This window comes from Brassica rapa, chromosome A03, assembly GCF_000309985.2.
Source record: "Brassica rapa cultivar Chiifu-401-42 chromosome A03, CAAS_Brap_v3.01, whole genome shotgun sequence".
NCBI classification, from domain to species: Eukaryota; Viridiplantae; Streptophyta; class Magnoliopsida; order Brassicales; family Brassicaceae; genus Brassica; species Brassica rapa.
This window is the reverse complement of record NC_024797.2, coordinates 10,388,325-10,400,255: the sequence shown is the minus strand read 5'-3', so window position 1 is coordinate 10,400,255 and position 11,931 is coordinate 10,388,325. Positions and strand designations below refer to the sequence as shown.

Sequence of the window (11,931 nt, the reverse complement as noted above, 5' to 3'; positions counted from 1 at the left end):
TTTTAGTGTAGGCAACTGCAGGACGTTCTTCAGGTGGTCCTGAGTCAGACGAACTTTCAGAATCTTCAGCCACAGACTTTCCTTTGTCTGAAAGGACCAAGTAATAACTGATAAAGAATCTAACAAAATAAAACCTGGCTCTACATACAAATAATTATCATCATAGGCAACAAACTTAATGAAAACACAAAACCAAAACAATGTATAAACTAAGCAAAGTCGTGAAATGATATAATCTTGATATACATGTAAATCAGACTCTACTTACGCGGCATAGAACGCGTCTGTGTCAGTGCCAGATCTCTCCCGCATGCATGTGTGGACAACTAAGGACTATGATTTTTATGACCTTTCTCTCATGAACAAGTGGCAATACTCCGAATGGGATGAAAGAGACTCTACTTACGCGGTAAGATATGTTCTCTTGTATTATTTGTTTCCTATCTTTTCTTCTACTCCTTATGTTGTTCTCCTTTCTTTGCTTAAACATCTAGTTATAAAACCACTGATTACTAGCTTCATTAATTTTTTTGATAAGAATAGTAGTATTCATAATTCTAGTTCATCGAATTAGGAGCAATAAAGATTTAACTTTTAAAATATTGTTGGTGTTAAGTGATGAATTGTTCAATCTGCAACCAAATTAAAGTTCCATGCGATAAATAACGATTAAGCAACTATGAAATGTGAAAATCAAGATACTAACAATTCATTTTCATTTGCAGAGTAGCAGAATATGCCCAAAATATTAATTAATATGAAGTTAATGGCAGAGAAAAAAGTGGGATAGTTCTAAAATTGTGCATAATATATAATGTTATCATTAACAAGATCTTACTCGATATGGTACAAACATAATCATTGATATCAGTCTGTTGTTTTTTCATATTTGGTTAACAAAATTTCTCAAATCAGTCTTTTCTGCAATTTTCATTGTGATACAAACTGTAAGAGTTTTCACCAAGTTGTATTTCAAATTGCTTTTAGATTTTTTATTTACATTACAGAAGCTATATGGTATATTACTCAGATTAATCAAAGATTTACTGATTTGTTTCGTTCTGGATTTTATGTATAGATTAATCAAAACATATATGTGAAAAAATTGGTGTTATGTTTTTCAAGTAGTACCAAAATATTTGATTCAAATTATTTTATTTATTTTCTTATACATATTAAATATTCATTTATTTCAAATTAAGTGTTGTTTTCAGAGTTTATTTTCTATATAGAATTTTTTTTCAAAGTTTAGATTTTGTTTCATTTATAATTGTAGTTTTATATTCAAAATGTTAATTTTACTAATTAATAAAGTAGAGGAACAAGGATACAACTAGAAAACTACTATTGTAACTAGTAAAATTAATAATTTTAATATAAAACTACAATTATAAATAAAACAAAAAGAATCATCTTTCTCAAAAGAAAACATTCATTGTTTTTAATATGTATGAAAATCATATATAAACAACATTTGATGGTTGTAGCTCGAAAATTATTAGTCGAGATTTTCCATATGATTAACCTGAGAAGTATTTAATTTGTTACCCCATATTTAGTTAAGTTTTTGAAACAAAATTTTGCAAATTATAATGGTTGTAGCCAGGAAAAGATTAGTTGATAAAGAGACGTGGCGTGCCATATAAGTAAATGATTCCAAACGTGGAAGTGTTCAGATTGCTATGTCTGAGCCAAGCTTGATGACTTGTCCTGTCTCTTGTTTAATCTTTCAGGAAATTTATTGCGGAGGGAGACTAGTGTCTGAACCAAGCCATTCGGACTATTGAATATGTAAACTACTCGCTTACTTCTAAAGCCATACACTTCTCTCGATCGAATTAAGTGTATGTAGTCACTGCATGGACCGTTTCTTGCGTTACAAGGTTTAGCAGCTTCGTGATTGGCCTTCACTCATAAGATAATATGTCATAGAACTATTTAATTTGTATCTACCAACGTAGCATAAAAAGAATCAATGTCGGATTGAACACAGAATGAAAACTCGTAAACTCTAACACAAGTCAAAATGGGAACAGGCTCTCTCACCTTTATAATACTCATTACAATAAAATAATACAGTGAATGAAACACACAGAATCTAATCCATGCCAAAGATCCTGTATAAGAACATAACAGTTCAGACTTGGCAAAACCGGAGGTTACGTCTCATCGTAAAGCTTTCCAGTCTCGGACAGGTTAAAGCAGAGAGCACCTGAAAGAATGTTGAAAGGAATCGAATGTTTTATATAAGGACCTCCATTACTACATAGATGAACAACTAGTGCTTAGCCTGAAGTTTCCATTTCTTTACCATGATCATCTGAAATATTCCTCTTCAATCTTCTCAGCCATATCCCATAATCTAACGGATATGGTGTCCCACATAGACTGTCAACGTAGTCAGAAAACGCTTTGAATCAATGTTTTGGACCAAGAGGTCTTTCTCCACTGAAGAGCTCCTTCAACTGAATCCAAATCAGGCAAGTCTCCAAAACAGAAATAAAGCATGTTGATCAAGCTCTCTGCATCTGAGGCAGCACAAAGTAGAGGAGAAGTGAAGATTCATTGCAAAGTGCAGATAAGCGAATTCCAGCTGAAGAGGAGCCAGAAAGTGCAGATAAGCAATCATGGCAACATCTTATAGCATCTTCTGGACCAAAACGACCCTCGTTTACCATATCAGCTACTGTCTCGCCAACGGGAGTGGTCACAAGAATGGGAGTTCCGCACCAAGGATGATCACACCGTCCACCTGAACTTGGTTTTTGACATTGGCCTGGGTGAATGATCGACCAGACCCATGGGTGCTCTCACTCTCATTCATATTAAAAAGCTAGTGGTCAAGTTTCCAAGTAGATGACACTACTCTCATTCACCAACCTCAAGTCAAAGTAGCACTCTTTGTCAAACCATAGGTGTGGTATTCCTTTGATTTCAACCTTACTCAAGTCATTGCTTTGCAAATCATAACGCAAAATGTAGAATCCAGATGAATGCACATCCATAGGTGCTAAGATAACTTTGTTGTCTTGAGTTGTGCCCTTTACAATCAATTCAATATCTTGGACTAAATGCATCTGACAAGGCTGCAAAACTAGGTTCCTCGTCGACCATTCCTTTTTCTCAGCATCTTCCAATACCCATAATACCGTCGTACCCTCAGTTTTTAAGTAGCTATATTCGAAAATAGTTATTTTTCCACCATATTCTATAAGTTCTGCCCTCATCTCAAATGCAGGAATAAGATATCTAACATCCACCAAAGGTGCTATGATGGTAGTAAACTCTTCAGACCTAACGTCAAAACTCACAATTGCATGAGTGTCCATATCAAGCCAAGCCAAATAATATACTACTGATCCACTGATAGATATGCCTGGTATGAAAGGAACATGATGACGATAATTCTCAGGGGGAACAACTTTTTTCCAAGAAGCTCCTGGTTCTAGCACGAACACCCAGTGCTCTGTCTGCAGATTAACCAACTTGTCCGAATGTATAACAATTGTGGATAATAGTTTGTGCTGATTATCAACAGGGTCGTATCCGATATGGTTCTGCTGAACACACCTAATTTGACCTGGTTCGGCTATGATGTCGGGCTTTATCTCGGGTAAGGTCAAACGCTGTCCGGTGCTGGGGTTGTATATACAAACTTTTTCCCCCATTGAGAAACACATCAAGCCGTGGAGGCCGTTCAAGAAGTAGCCTCCCATCCCTGGGATGCTCAAATCTCGGTCCACCACGAAACAAGTGTTGTCTGGAGACGTTGATGACATGGACAGAAGTTCACGTTGCCCGTCTCTATCCACCAAACACATGTATAGATGTGGTTGCTGTTTCCGTTGTGTGATCGTAAGTAAACGTTCGCAAAAATACCGAGAAGAGATGAGGGATGACCACTGCTTTGAGACGCACTTGGACCTTGCCAAGTACTTTCCCGGCAGTCTGATGAGAATTTCGACCAAGAGATCGAGAGGAATCTCGGACATATATCTTCTTCTTCTTCTTCTTTTTGTTCTGAGAGGTAGACCCAAATAACAGCGCATGACCAACAGGTTATACGCGCGATTAGCTCTTCTTTTCTTCCGTTTAAACAATGGTGATGAGTTGTTGTCTGCTTTTGCATCCCTTATCTTCAAAGAAAACACCAGTTAAGAACAAAATCAATTGCAAACTCTATGAATTAGCCTCAAACTTTAATCATTAAATACATATACACACAAAAAAAAAAGTAGGGTTTTTTTTTTATCACCTGGGAAATACTCTGACATTGCGTGAAATCCTGCTCGGAAGCTGGTTGTTTCAGATTCCTTGCTCCTCTGTTCATCTCTTTGACCCTTAAGTTCATAGTTCTGCACCGGCGCTGTCCGTCAGAAAAGACCTAATGTGTAAAAGTACTATTTTATTGTCTAAAATACAATTTTTTTTTGTAAAACTTGTGTTGACAAAAGGAAAAATATCACATCAAAACTTATTTTAATGTGGGCCACGCCTTATAACCAAAATTCAAAACTTCTTTGAATTATTTGATTAATAAAACTGCATAAAATCGACATCGGAGACGTTTTGGGTACATTGGCTCCCAATCGGATTTTGGATAGGTCTCAGACACGAACAGAAACCCGTATTTCCGAAAAAATACGTATTTTTCTCTGGATCCGACATGAACCAGTATTTTCGAGTTAATTTTGGTTTGGTTTTTCAGGGTCTATATAAAATACCCATGCGTAAGAAAAAATTACATAAGATTTATACAGAATTCCAAATAAAGTAATTCATGAATTATATATTTTTTTAAAAATTATTTCTTTTACATAATTTAACTTTGTAACATAATAATGTAAAACAATCACAAAATACTAATTTATATCAAAATTTATTATAACAAAAAAAAATATGCACTTTCAACCGCAGGTCAAAATCTAATATATATTAAAAGTTCAGAGTTTTAAAAGGATAATATATCTTCACTGGTCATAGTTTTACAAGGAACCCCTAGTATATATGTCAAGTCGAATCAAGATATTTTTTAAAGCCGAATCAATATATGTTAAGTTACAGAAAAATATGTTCACCAATCTGCCATTACATTCGACTCAAGAAAGCATACCAAAAATACAACGAATGATTTTTTTGCCTGATTACGGTTGAACATTGATGATATAATCGTTAAAAACCGTTGAGGTTATAGTTACCACCACTAGGTTATGCCCTTCACTCATAAGTCATAAGATACACTATATCATAAACAACGCACGCCGAAACAGAATCATGGTTGGTTTTAGGTTAAGAAAGCGCAAAATGGGAACAAAAGCTCTCATCTTTACAATACTCAATTATAATAATAACTAGATTTTGATCCGCGCAGGCGCGCGGATGTATATTTTGAAAAATATGTTGATATTTGTTTTTCATGTAATTATTAGGATTTGGAAAAATGAATCCGAAGAACATAACCGATACCGATCCAAAGATATAGTACCAAACCCAAACATAAATTGATTAAATATTCTAATTATTCAAAATTTTGTTATTTAGAGAACCGAATCTGATCCGAACCGAAGTATTTAGGTATCCGAATTTATCTAAAAATAGATTTATATACTTATATATATTAATTATTTTTAGATTTAACGTATATAAAACATCAAAAATGATACTTTTAAATTGGTTTAAATACTTGAAAATATATATAGATAGTCAAAAGTAAATATCTGAAATAGTTAAAGTATACTCAAATCACCAAAAATACTTAAAATAATTATTGATTTCGTATCCAAAATTTTAAATCAAGCCAATTGATATGTTAAGTTTAAGTATTATGACATATGTTATTCAAATTTATACGTAATATATTATTTTATTTATACATTTTGAGAAATTTAAAATATATAATGATTTAAGACTTTAAAAATAATTTAAATTAGTTATCCAAACCCAAACCAAACCCGCAAAGATCCAAATCGAACTCAAACCAAAATTTAGAAACATTCTAATAAGGCTGAAATCTTTAACCCCGAAAACCCAAAATACAAACCGATCAGAACTAAACCCGTATGGGTATCCAAAAGCCCATCCCTAGTCATTATTATATATCGTATTTTATCATCATATAATTAATCGTATTTTATATGTACCATCATATAAGTAATCATATAATTAATAGTATTTTATACATACCATCATATAAATAATTACATATATTATATTTTTAAAACTTAATATGAAATATGAAAACCATAATTTGAGTTGGTATTTCAAATTGGGCTTTGTATTATATTTTTCTTATATATATTGACAATATTTTTTTATAATGGTTATTGAAAAATAGTTTAGTAAAAATCCATTTTTGAATATATGTATATTTTTGAATCAATTTTTGATATAAATCAAATTTGAATTATTATTTTGATTTGAAATATGTATATAAAGTTTAAATTTTGTTTTATGGTTAGTTTAGAAAAAAAAATTTTAGGGAATTAGATTGATCTATTTTGGTATATTTTAAAAGTGGCCTAGATAACTTTCAATTTTTTAAAAAAACATAAGCCCATTACTTTTTTCTTAATACTACTATCATTGTTTTCAAACAAAAATATTTTTTTTTAAAAGACTGCAATCCATGTTTCCAAACACTCCAAATTTTTAAAAGTCCTATTCAAGTCTCCAAACATTCCAATTTTGTACTTGAGTTTTAATAAGATAGATAATAGAGAACCACTCTTGGAGATAATAATAATAATGACGAAAAGGAACCGAACATTGACAGAGAAGGTAAACACAGAATCTAATCCATTTAGGAGATCATGTACAAGAACAGAACAAGGTCCAATCTACTCAAACTTGGCAAAACCAAAGGATACGTCTCATTCTGAAGCTTTCCAGTCTCGGACAGGTTAAAGCAGAGAGCACCTGAAAGAATGTTCAAAAGGAATCGAATGTTTATACATCCCCATTAGCCTGAAGTTTCAATTTCTTTTCCGTGATCTTCTGAAAGATTCCTCTTCAATCTTCTCAACCATATCCCGTAATCCAAAGGATACGGTGTCCCACATAGACTGTCAACGTAGTCAGAAAACGCTTTCAAAATGGTTGAGACATCACCTAGCTTCTGCTGAATCAATCTTTTGGACCAAGAGGTCTCTCTCCACTGAAGAGCTCCTTCAACTGAATCCAATTCAGGCAAGTCTCCAAAACAGAAATAAAGCATGTATATCAAGCTCTCTGCGTCTGATGCAGCGCAAAGCTTCCCTTCCTGGAGTGCGTATGTCGAGGAGAAGTGAAGATTCATTGCAGGTCTATCTCTATCCTCAAGCACAGCGTGACCCCAACCTATTAGTACAAAGTAAGGTTGTCTCACACCTGATGTGACATAGACTACGTTCTCTGGACGGATGTCACCGTGGCGGATTCCAGCTGATGATGAGGAAGAGAGTGCAGATAAACAATCATGGCAACATCTAATAGCTTCTTCTGGACCAAACCTCCCCTCGTTTACCATATCAGATACTGTCTCGCCAACGGGAGTGGTCACAAGAATGGGAGTTCCACACCAAGGATGATCACACCGTCCACCTGAGCTTGGTTTTTGACATTGTCCTGGGTGAATGATCCGACCAGAACCGTGGAGCTGCGGCAAGTACTTGCTAGAAAGTCCTCTCTGTCTCATAATACTTAGCATTTTAGTTTGTCTTTGCACCTGATACCACAAGTTCATGTCCTCCAAAGCTGGCTCTAGCTGTGAAGGAGGAGAACCAACGTAGAGAAACACAGACTTCCCTGCTTCATCCACTGGTGACGCGATATGATAAGGAAGTGTACCGTTCGTCAACACTTGGTTAATCTGATACCCTTTTTGATAGTTTGAATCCTCCAACCACAGAACCGATCCAACTTCAAGTTTCATCAACGGTTCAGGCTCAACTTTACTTGACTCTTCTTCTTCATGAACTTCGACGATTTCAGGAGACATGGTTCTCTGCTGGAGCCTAAACATACCGTTCTCGTTAAGACCACTATCCCCTAACTGCCTCTCCTGTCGTCTAGAGTGGACACGAGAGCTATGGTCAGCAGCTAAGTCTTCAATAGAGTGCCTAGGCGGCCCAAAATACTGCACTATACTATGGTAAGTGGCGAAAACCACTTGCAAAGCACCAATGTCTCTCCAGTTAGCATTCCCAAGCTTGTTCCATATCCTATCAATGGGAGACACAGAGATCTTCGAATGGTTCTTTACCCACTCCGCAGCGCAGTCATAAACATTATTAACATCATAATCAAGCTTACTCACATCCCCTTCCACTTTCACAACTCCCCCATATTGCAAATCAACCAAAAGAACGAACACACAGTTTGAGCTTTGAGAAAAATCCAACCGGCTCACACTTCTTGAGATAAGCACACGGAGAGCATAGAAAAGAGCCTCTCCCAAGACAGGCAACGAAGGCTGACGACTTCCAACTTCAGGCCTTAGCAGAGCGAGTTCAAGAACATGATCCCACTTCCCATGAGGATGCCGCGGATTCTTCAGCAACACACCCGTTGCAGAAAGACCATCAAGCCTCCCAAGAGCTAAAGCCTTCTCCGCCTGATAAAACTTAAGATTCTCACTAAACAAACACCCAACGGAGAAAGGAACAGGCTCCTCCTCCTCCTGACTCCAAAACGCCTCCCAGAGGCTCTTAACCGCTGCGTGCAAAAAATCCTCTACCGCTAGATAAGCATTGGCTTCAACTGAGGTGGATGTTGATGCGTAGACAGCGTTTGGCATTCGAGTCAGCTGCTGGAAAGAGACTCCTTCCAATGCGTAGTCGAACTTCTGCAGCTCAACGAGCTCGAAAGGAGGTTCAAAGACCGGTTTATTATCATGGTTCTCTGATACTGAACCGAACCAGTCTTGGAGATTCTCAGTGAAACGCTCACTGTCAGTGAACCTGGTGAGGAAGTCTCGTCGTGTACGAGATCTGCTTCCCGATGATCGCTTCGTAGTTGTACCAGACCCGATTGATTCTAGGTCTGGAGATGATTTGGCTGTAAGAAAAGAGGAAACTTTAAATCGAATCATTACAGAACATGGCAATGTCTTTACATAGCTTCAATCTTAGAACAAAGGAATCAAAAGCTTTCGAATTGAATTGAATTCGATTCTCTCTTGAGTCTTATCACTAAGGTGTCGATTCAATCGAGATCAGATTTAGGGATTGATCGAATCTAGGGTTTTCGAAATGGAATCTGAGAAGGGGTATGAAGAAGAAAGTAACGAACCTTCCATTGAAGAAGAATGAGAATCACAGTCTTCTTCTTCTTCGTCTTCGTCTAGTCTCTGCTCTCTGTAGCTTTCTTCGTCGTCTTCGCGTTTTCTCTGAAGATTCTCTCTCTAATGAGACCTGAGTTCGAATCCTCGCTGACATGTGTTCTCTTACCTTTTTTTATTATTTTTATATTCTTTTGGGTAGTTTGTTTGGTATATGTTTAATTATTTTTAATTATAATACAGGTCAAAAGTACCAAACACTAACAATTATTAACCAATTAAATTAATAAAAATTGAGTAGGGGCCGCAGAAAGACTGCGGTCTTACTGTATATTCAAAATAAATTCTCTAAATTTAATTGTAGGGCCATTTTTAAAAACAAGAACCACAAGATTTTAGATGGAAAAAAAAAACGAAGGGACAAGCAGGGACGTTGCAGCGCCAGAGGCTTGATGCATGCATTATCAAGTGCTTGTTCCTTGAAGCAAAGTGAAGAGCTGAAACTTGAAGAGGTTTGTTTGTAGCTTCAAGTGCTCTTTGAAGTATGATTGTCAGTGTATTGGCTTTTCCTTTTAGTTAAGGTTAATATGTTTCGTGGCTAGTCTAGTTCAATACACAGTGTTGTTTTGTGTGTGAAGGTTCTGTCCACAATGCAATGAGGCTTCCTGAATTGTTGGTGATATACATCTAAAGAGATTCTCATCAGATCCATGAACACACAAGTTGGAAACACTCGTGAACTTCCCAATGCAGGACTTAGATTTGACAAGGTATGTAGCCAAACAAAAATCTCTCTGGGCCACAACTCTGCGAGCTATATGCTTTGACCAACCATTACGGTGGTATGGGCAGTGAACACTACACCGCATATATCAAGGTCAGTTACAAGCAGCTTTAGTTCTCCAAATGGCTGTTGGTCCGATTCTGTTTCTCTACATCTGAATTTCTTACTTTGTTTTTTATCTTGATTTTGTCTGCAGCCTTTAGACATAGTTTGCAAAAATGTATGACTTCTATTTAGGACTGGCTCAACTTGTATTTGGACCCCTAGATAAAAAAAAAAGATTTTAAGATCTTAACATGATTTATGTTTATCTAAAATTTTGATATATTTAAAATTATTATCATTCAGTTTGTTTATAAAATTTGTGATGAAAACAAATTATGTATATGTAAAATATTTTTGGTATCTTTTCCAACCAAATTTAGTGAATATTTAATTTTTTCTATATATAAATATGCATATATAAGAAAAATAGTTGACCCTTACATATGAAAATACTGTGGGGACCGGTTGCATTGTTTATCCCCCACGGCTCTGTTCTAGTTTCACTAAAGACATTGTGGTAGATAGAGTAGTTGTATTTCTGATATATTATATACATGTTGATAGCATTTTTGAAGATAGGTACATGAAGGGATCAAATGTTACGGAAGCCTTGTTGCAGATTGGACATACCAATGTTGACTCATGTTGTTGCCCCTGTGAAATGAGACATGTTAGGAGACTGAAATTCCCAAACCAAATAAAAATAACAATATGACATGGCTCTGAATTCACAAGCTCAATACCAGTTTAAAGCTGATAATATATGATGGGTACACAAATAAATAAAAAGGAAAAGTGCATACAAATTGTTGGGAATAAACTTTTAGCCATATAGTTTTGGACCATCCCAGCTCCTCTCTCATATCAAACTTATATACTCAATCTCTGGTTATAGGTATCTTTAATTTTGTTCACTAATATATGATCCTTTTCTATAATCCGGTCTCTCGGTTATAACACAAACTAGGATATTACCCGCGCTTTCAAAGCGCGAAATTATTATGTGTTGACAAATTTAGTAACATGTATGTTTTGTTCACTAATTTGTTTAGGCATAGACGTTTGTTTTTTTTGTTTACTTTCGGATTATTTTTTTGTTTTCAGTTTGATTCTGATTTAGTTGTGGTTTTGGGTTCAAAAAATATAGGAACCATTTAGTTATTTATGAATTAAGATTTGGTATCAAATTAGTTATCTTGGTTTGGTTTGGTTCAAATACAGTGTTAGAAACCGATATAATTTTTGGATCTATTCAAGAATAGGATATGAAATTTTCGATTTTGATTCTGATCTAGGTAACATTTTTAGTGGTTCGAAAAAATATTTACGCACTTATATGGGCAATATTTTGTTTTGTATTTTCTTGATGTTTTGTCGGGTTCATCAAAGGAATTAGTAGAATTTGTATGATAGTGTTATTATCTTACTCAGGCGCTCCAAGTTAACTTTGATAAAAAGAAAAGTTAAAATTCATCATTTAACTAAAAAATGAGTTAAAAGCGACGAAAAACCAACTCACCATATGCTATAAATGTCATTAGCAACCAAATATGTAGTTGTAAACATGTATCTTGATTCTTATGTTTAGAAATAAATAAATAAATGAGATAAAAAAAATTCTTATGTTTGCTTAACTGGCATGAGATCAAGATTTATAAAATAGAGTTGGTCTGAATATAGTTTTTGCCTCCTGCTTACAAAGATTCCAAAAACAAAATTGTGTTAGAAATCAATGACAACACCAAGTAAAACTCTAAAACGTAAAAACTGACGCAAGTGTCTTTGATGAAGTGTTGTTTTGGATTGAGCAAAGAAACTTACACCATGGTTTCTTGACCACCACCTT

General features: G+C 35.2%; 2 protein-coding genes across 4 annotated transcripts; both read right to left on the bottom strand.

Moving 5' to 3' along the window:
* Nucleotides 1-1,963: 1,963 nt before the first annotated feature.
* Nucleotides 1,964-5,345, bottom strand: LOC103857963 (F-box protein At2g40910-like). Of its 2 annotated transcripts, XR_631077.3 has the most exons (3): nucleotides 4,256-5,345; nucleotides 2,312-4,136; nucleotides 1,964-2,212 (listed from the first exon to the last, which is right to left on the bottom strand). XR_631077.3 is itself a non-coding variant. In XM_009135219.2 (2 exons), the coding sequence occupies exons 1-2, from the start codon at nucleotides 4,349-4,351 to the stop codon at nucleotides 2,841-2,843; spliced, it is 1,392 nt and encodes a 463-aa protein (XP_009133467.1). In that variant the 5' UTR covers nucleotides 4,352-5,345; the 3' UTR covers nucleotides 1,964-2,840. The 2 variants fall into 2 exon arrangements, 1 of the variants encoding a protein (XP_009133467.1); XM_009135219.2 differs by having other exon boundaries at nucleotides 1,964-4,136.
* Nucleotides 5,346-6,713: 1,368 nt separating this feature from the next.
* On the bottom strand, nucleotides 6,714-11,013 carry LOC103857962. 2 transcript variants are annotated; one of them, XM_033288493.1, is made up of 2 exons: nucleotides 9,132-11,013; nucleotides 6,714-9,101 (listed from the first exon to the last, which is right to left on the bottom strand). In XM_033288493.1, exon 2 carries the CDS (start codon nucleotides 9,065-9,067, stop codon nucleotides 6,959-6,961), a length of 2,109 nt encoding a protein of 702 aa, XP_033144384.1. In that variant the 5' UTR covers nucleotides 9,068-9,101; nucleotides 9,132-11,013; the 3' UTR covers nucleotides 6,714-6,958. The 2 variants fall into 2 exon arrangements, with proteins under 2 accessions (XP_033144384.1, XP_009133466.1); XM_009135218.3 differs by having other exon boundaries at nucleotides 6,714-9,033; nucleotides 9,268-10,990.
* Between the last annotated feature and the right edge of the window lie 918 nt (nucleotides 11,014-11,931).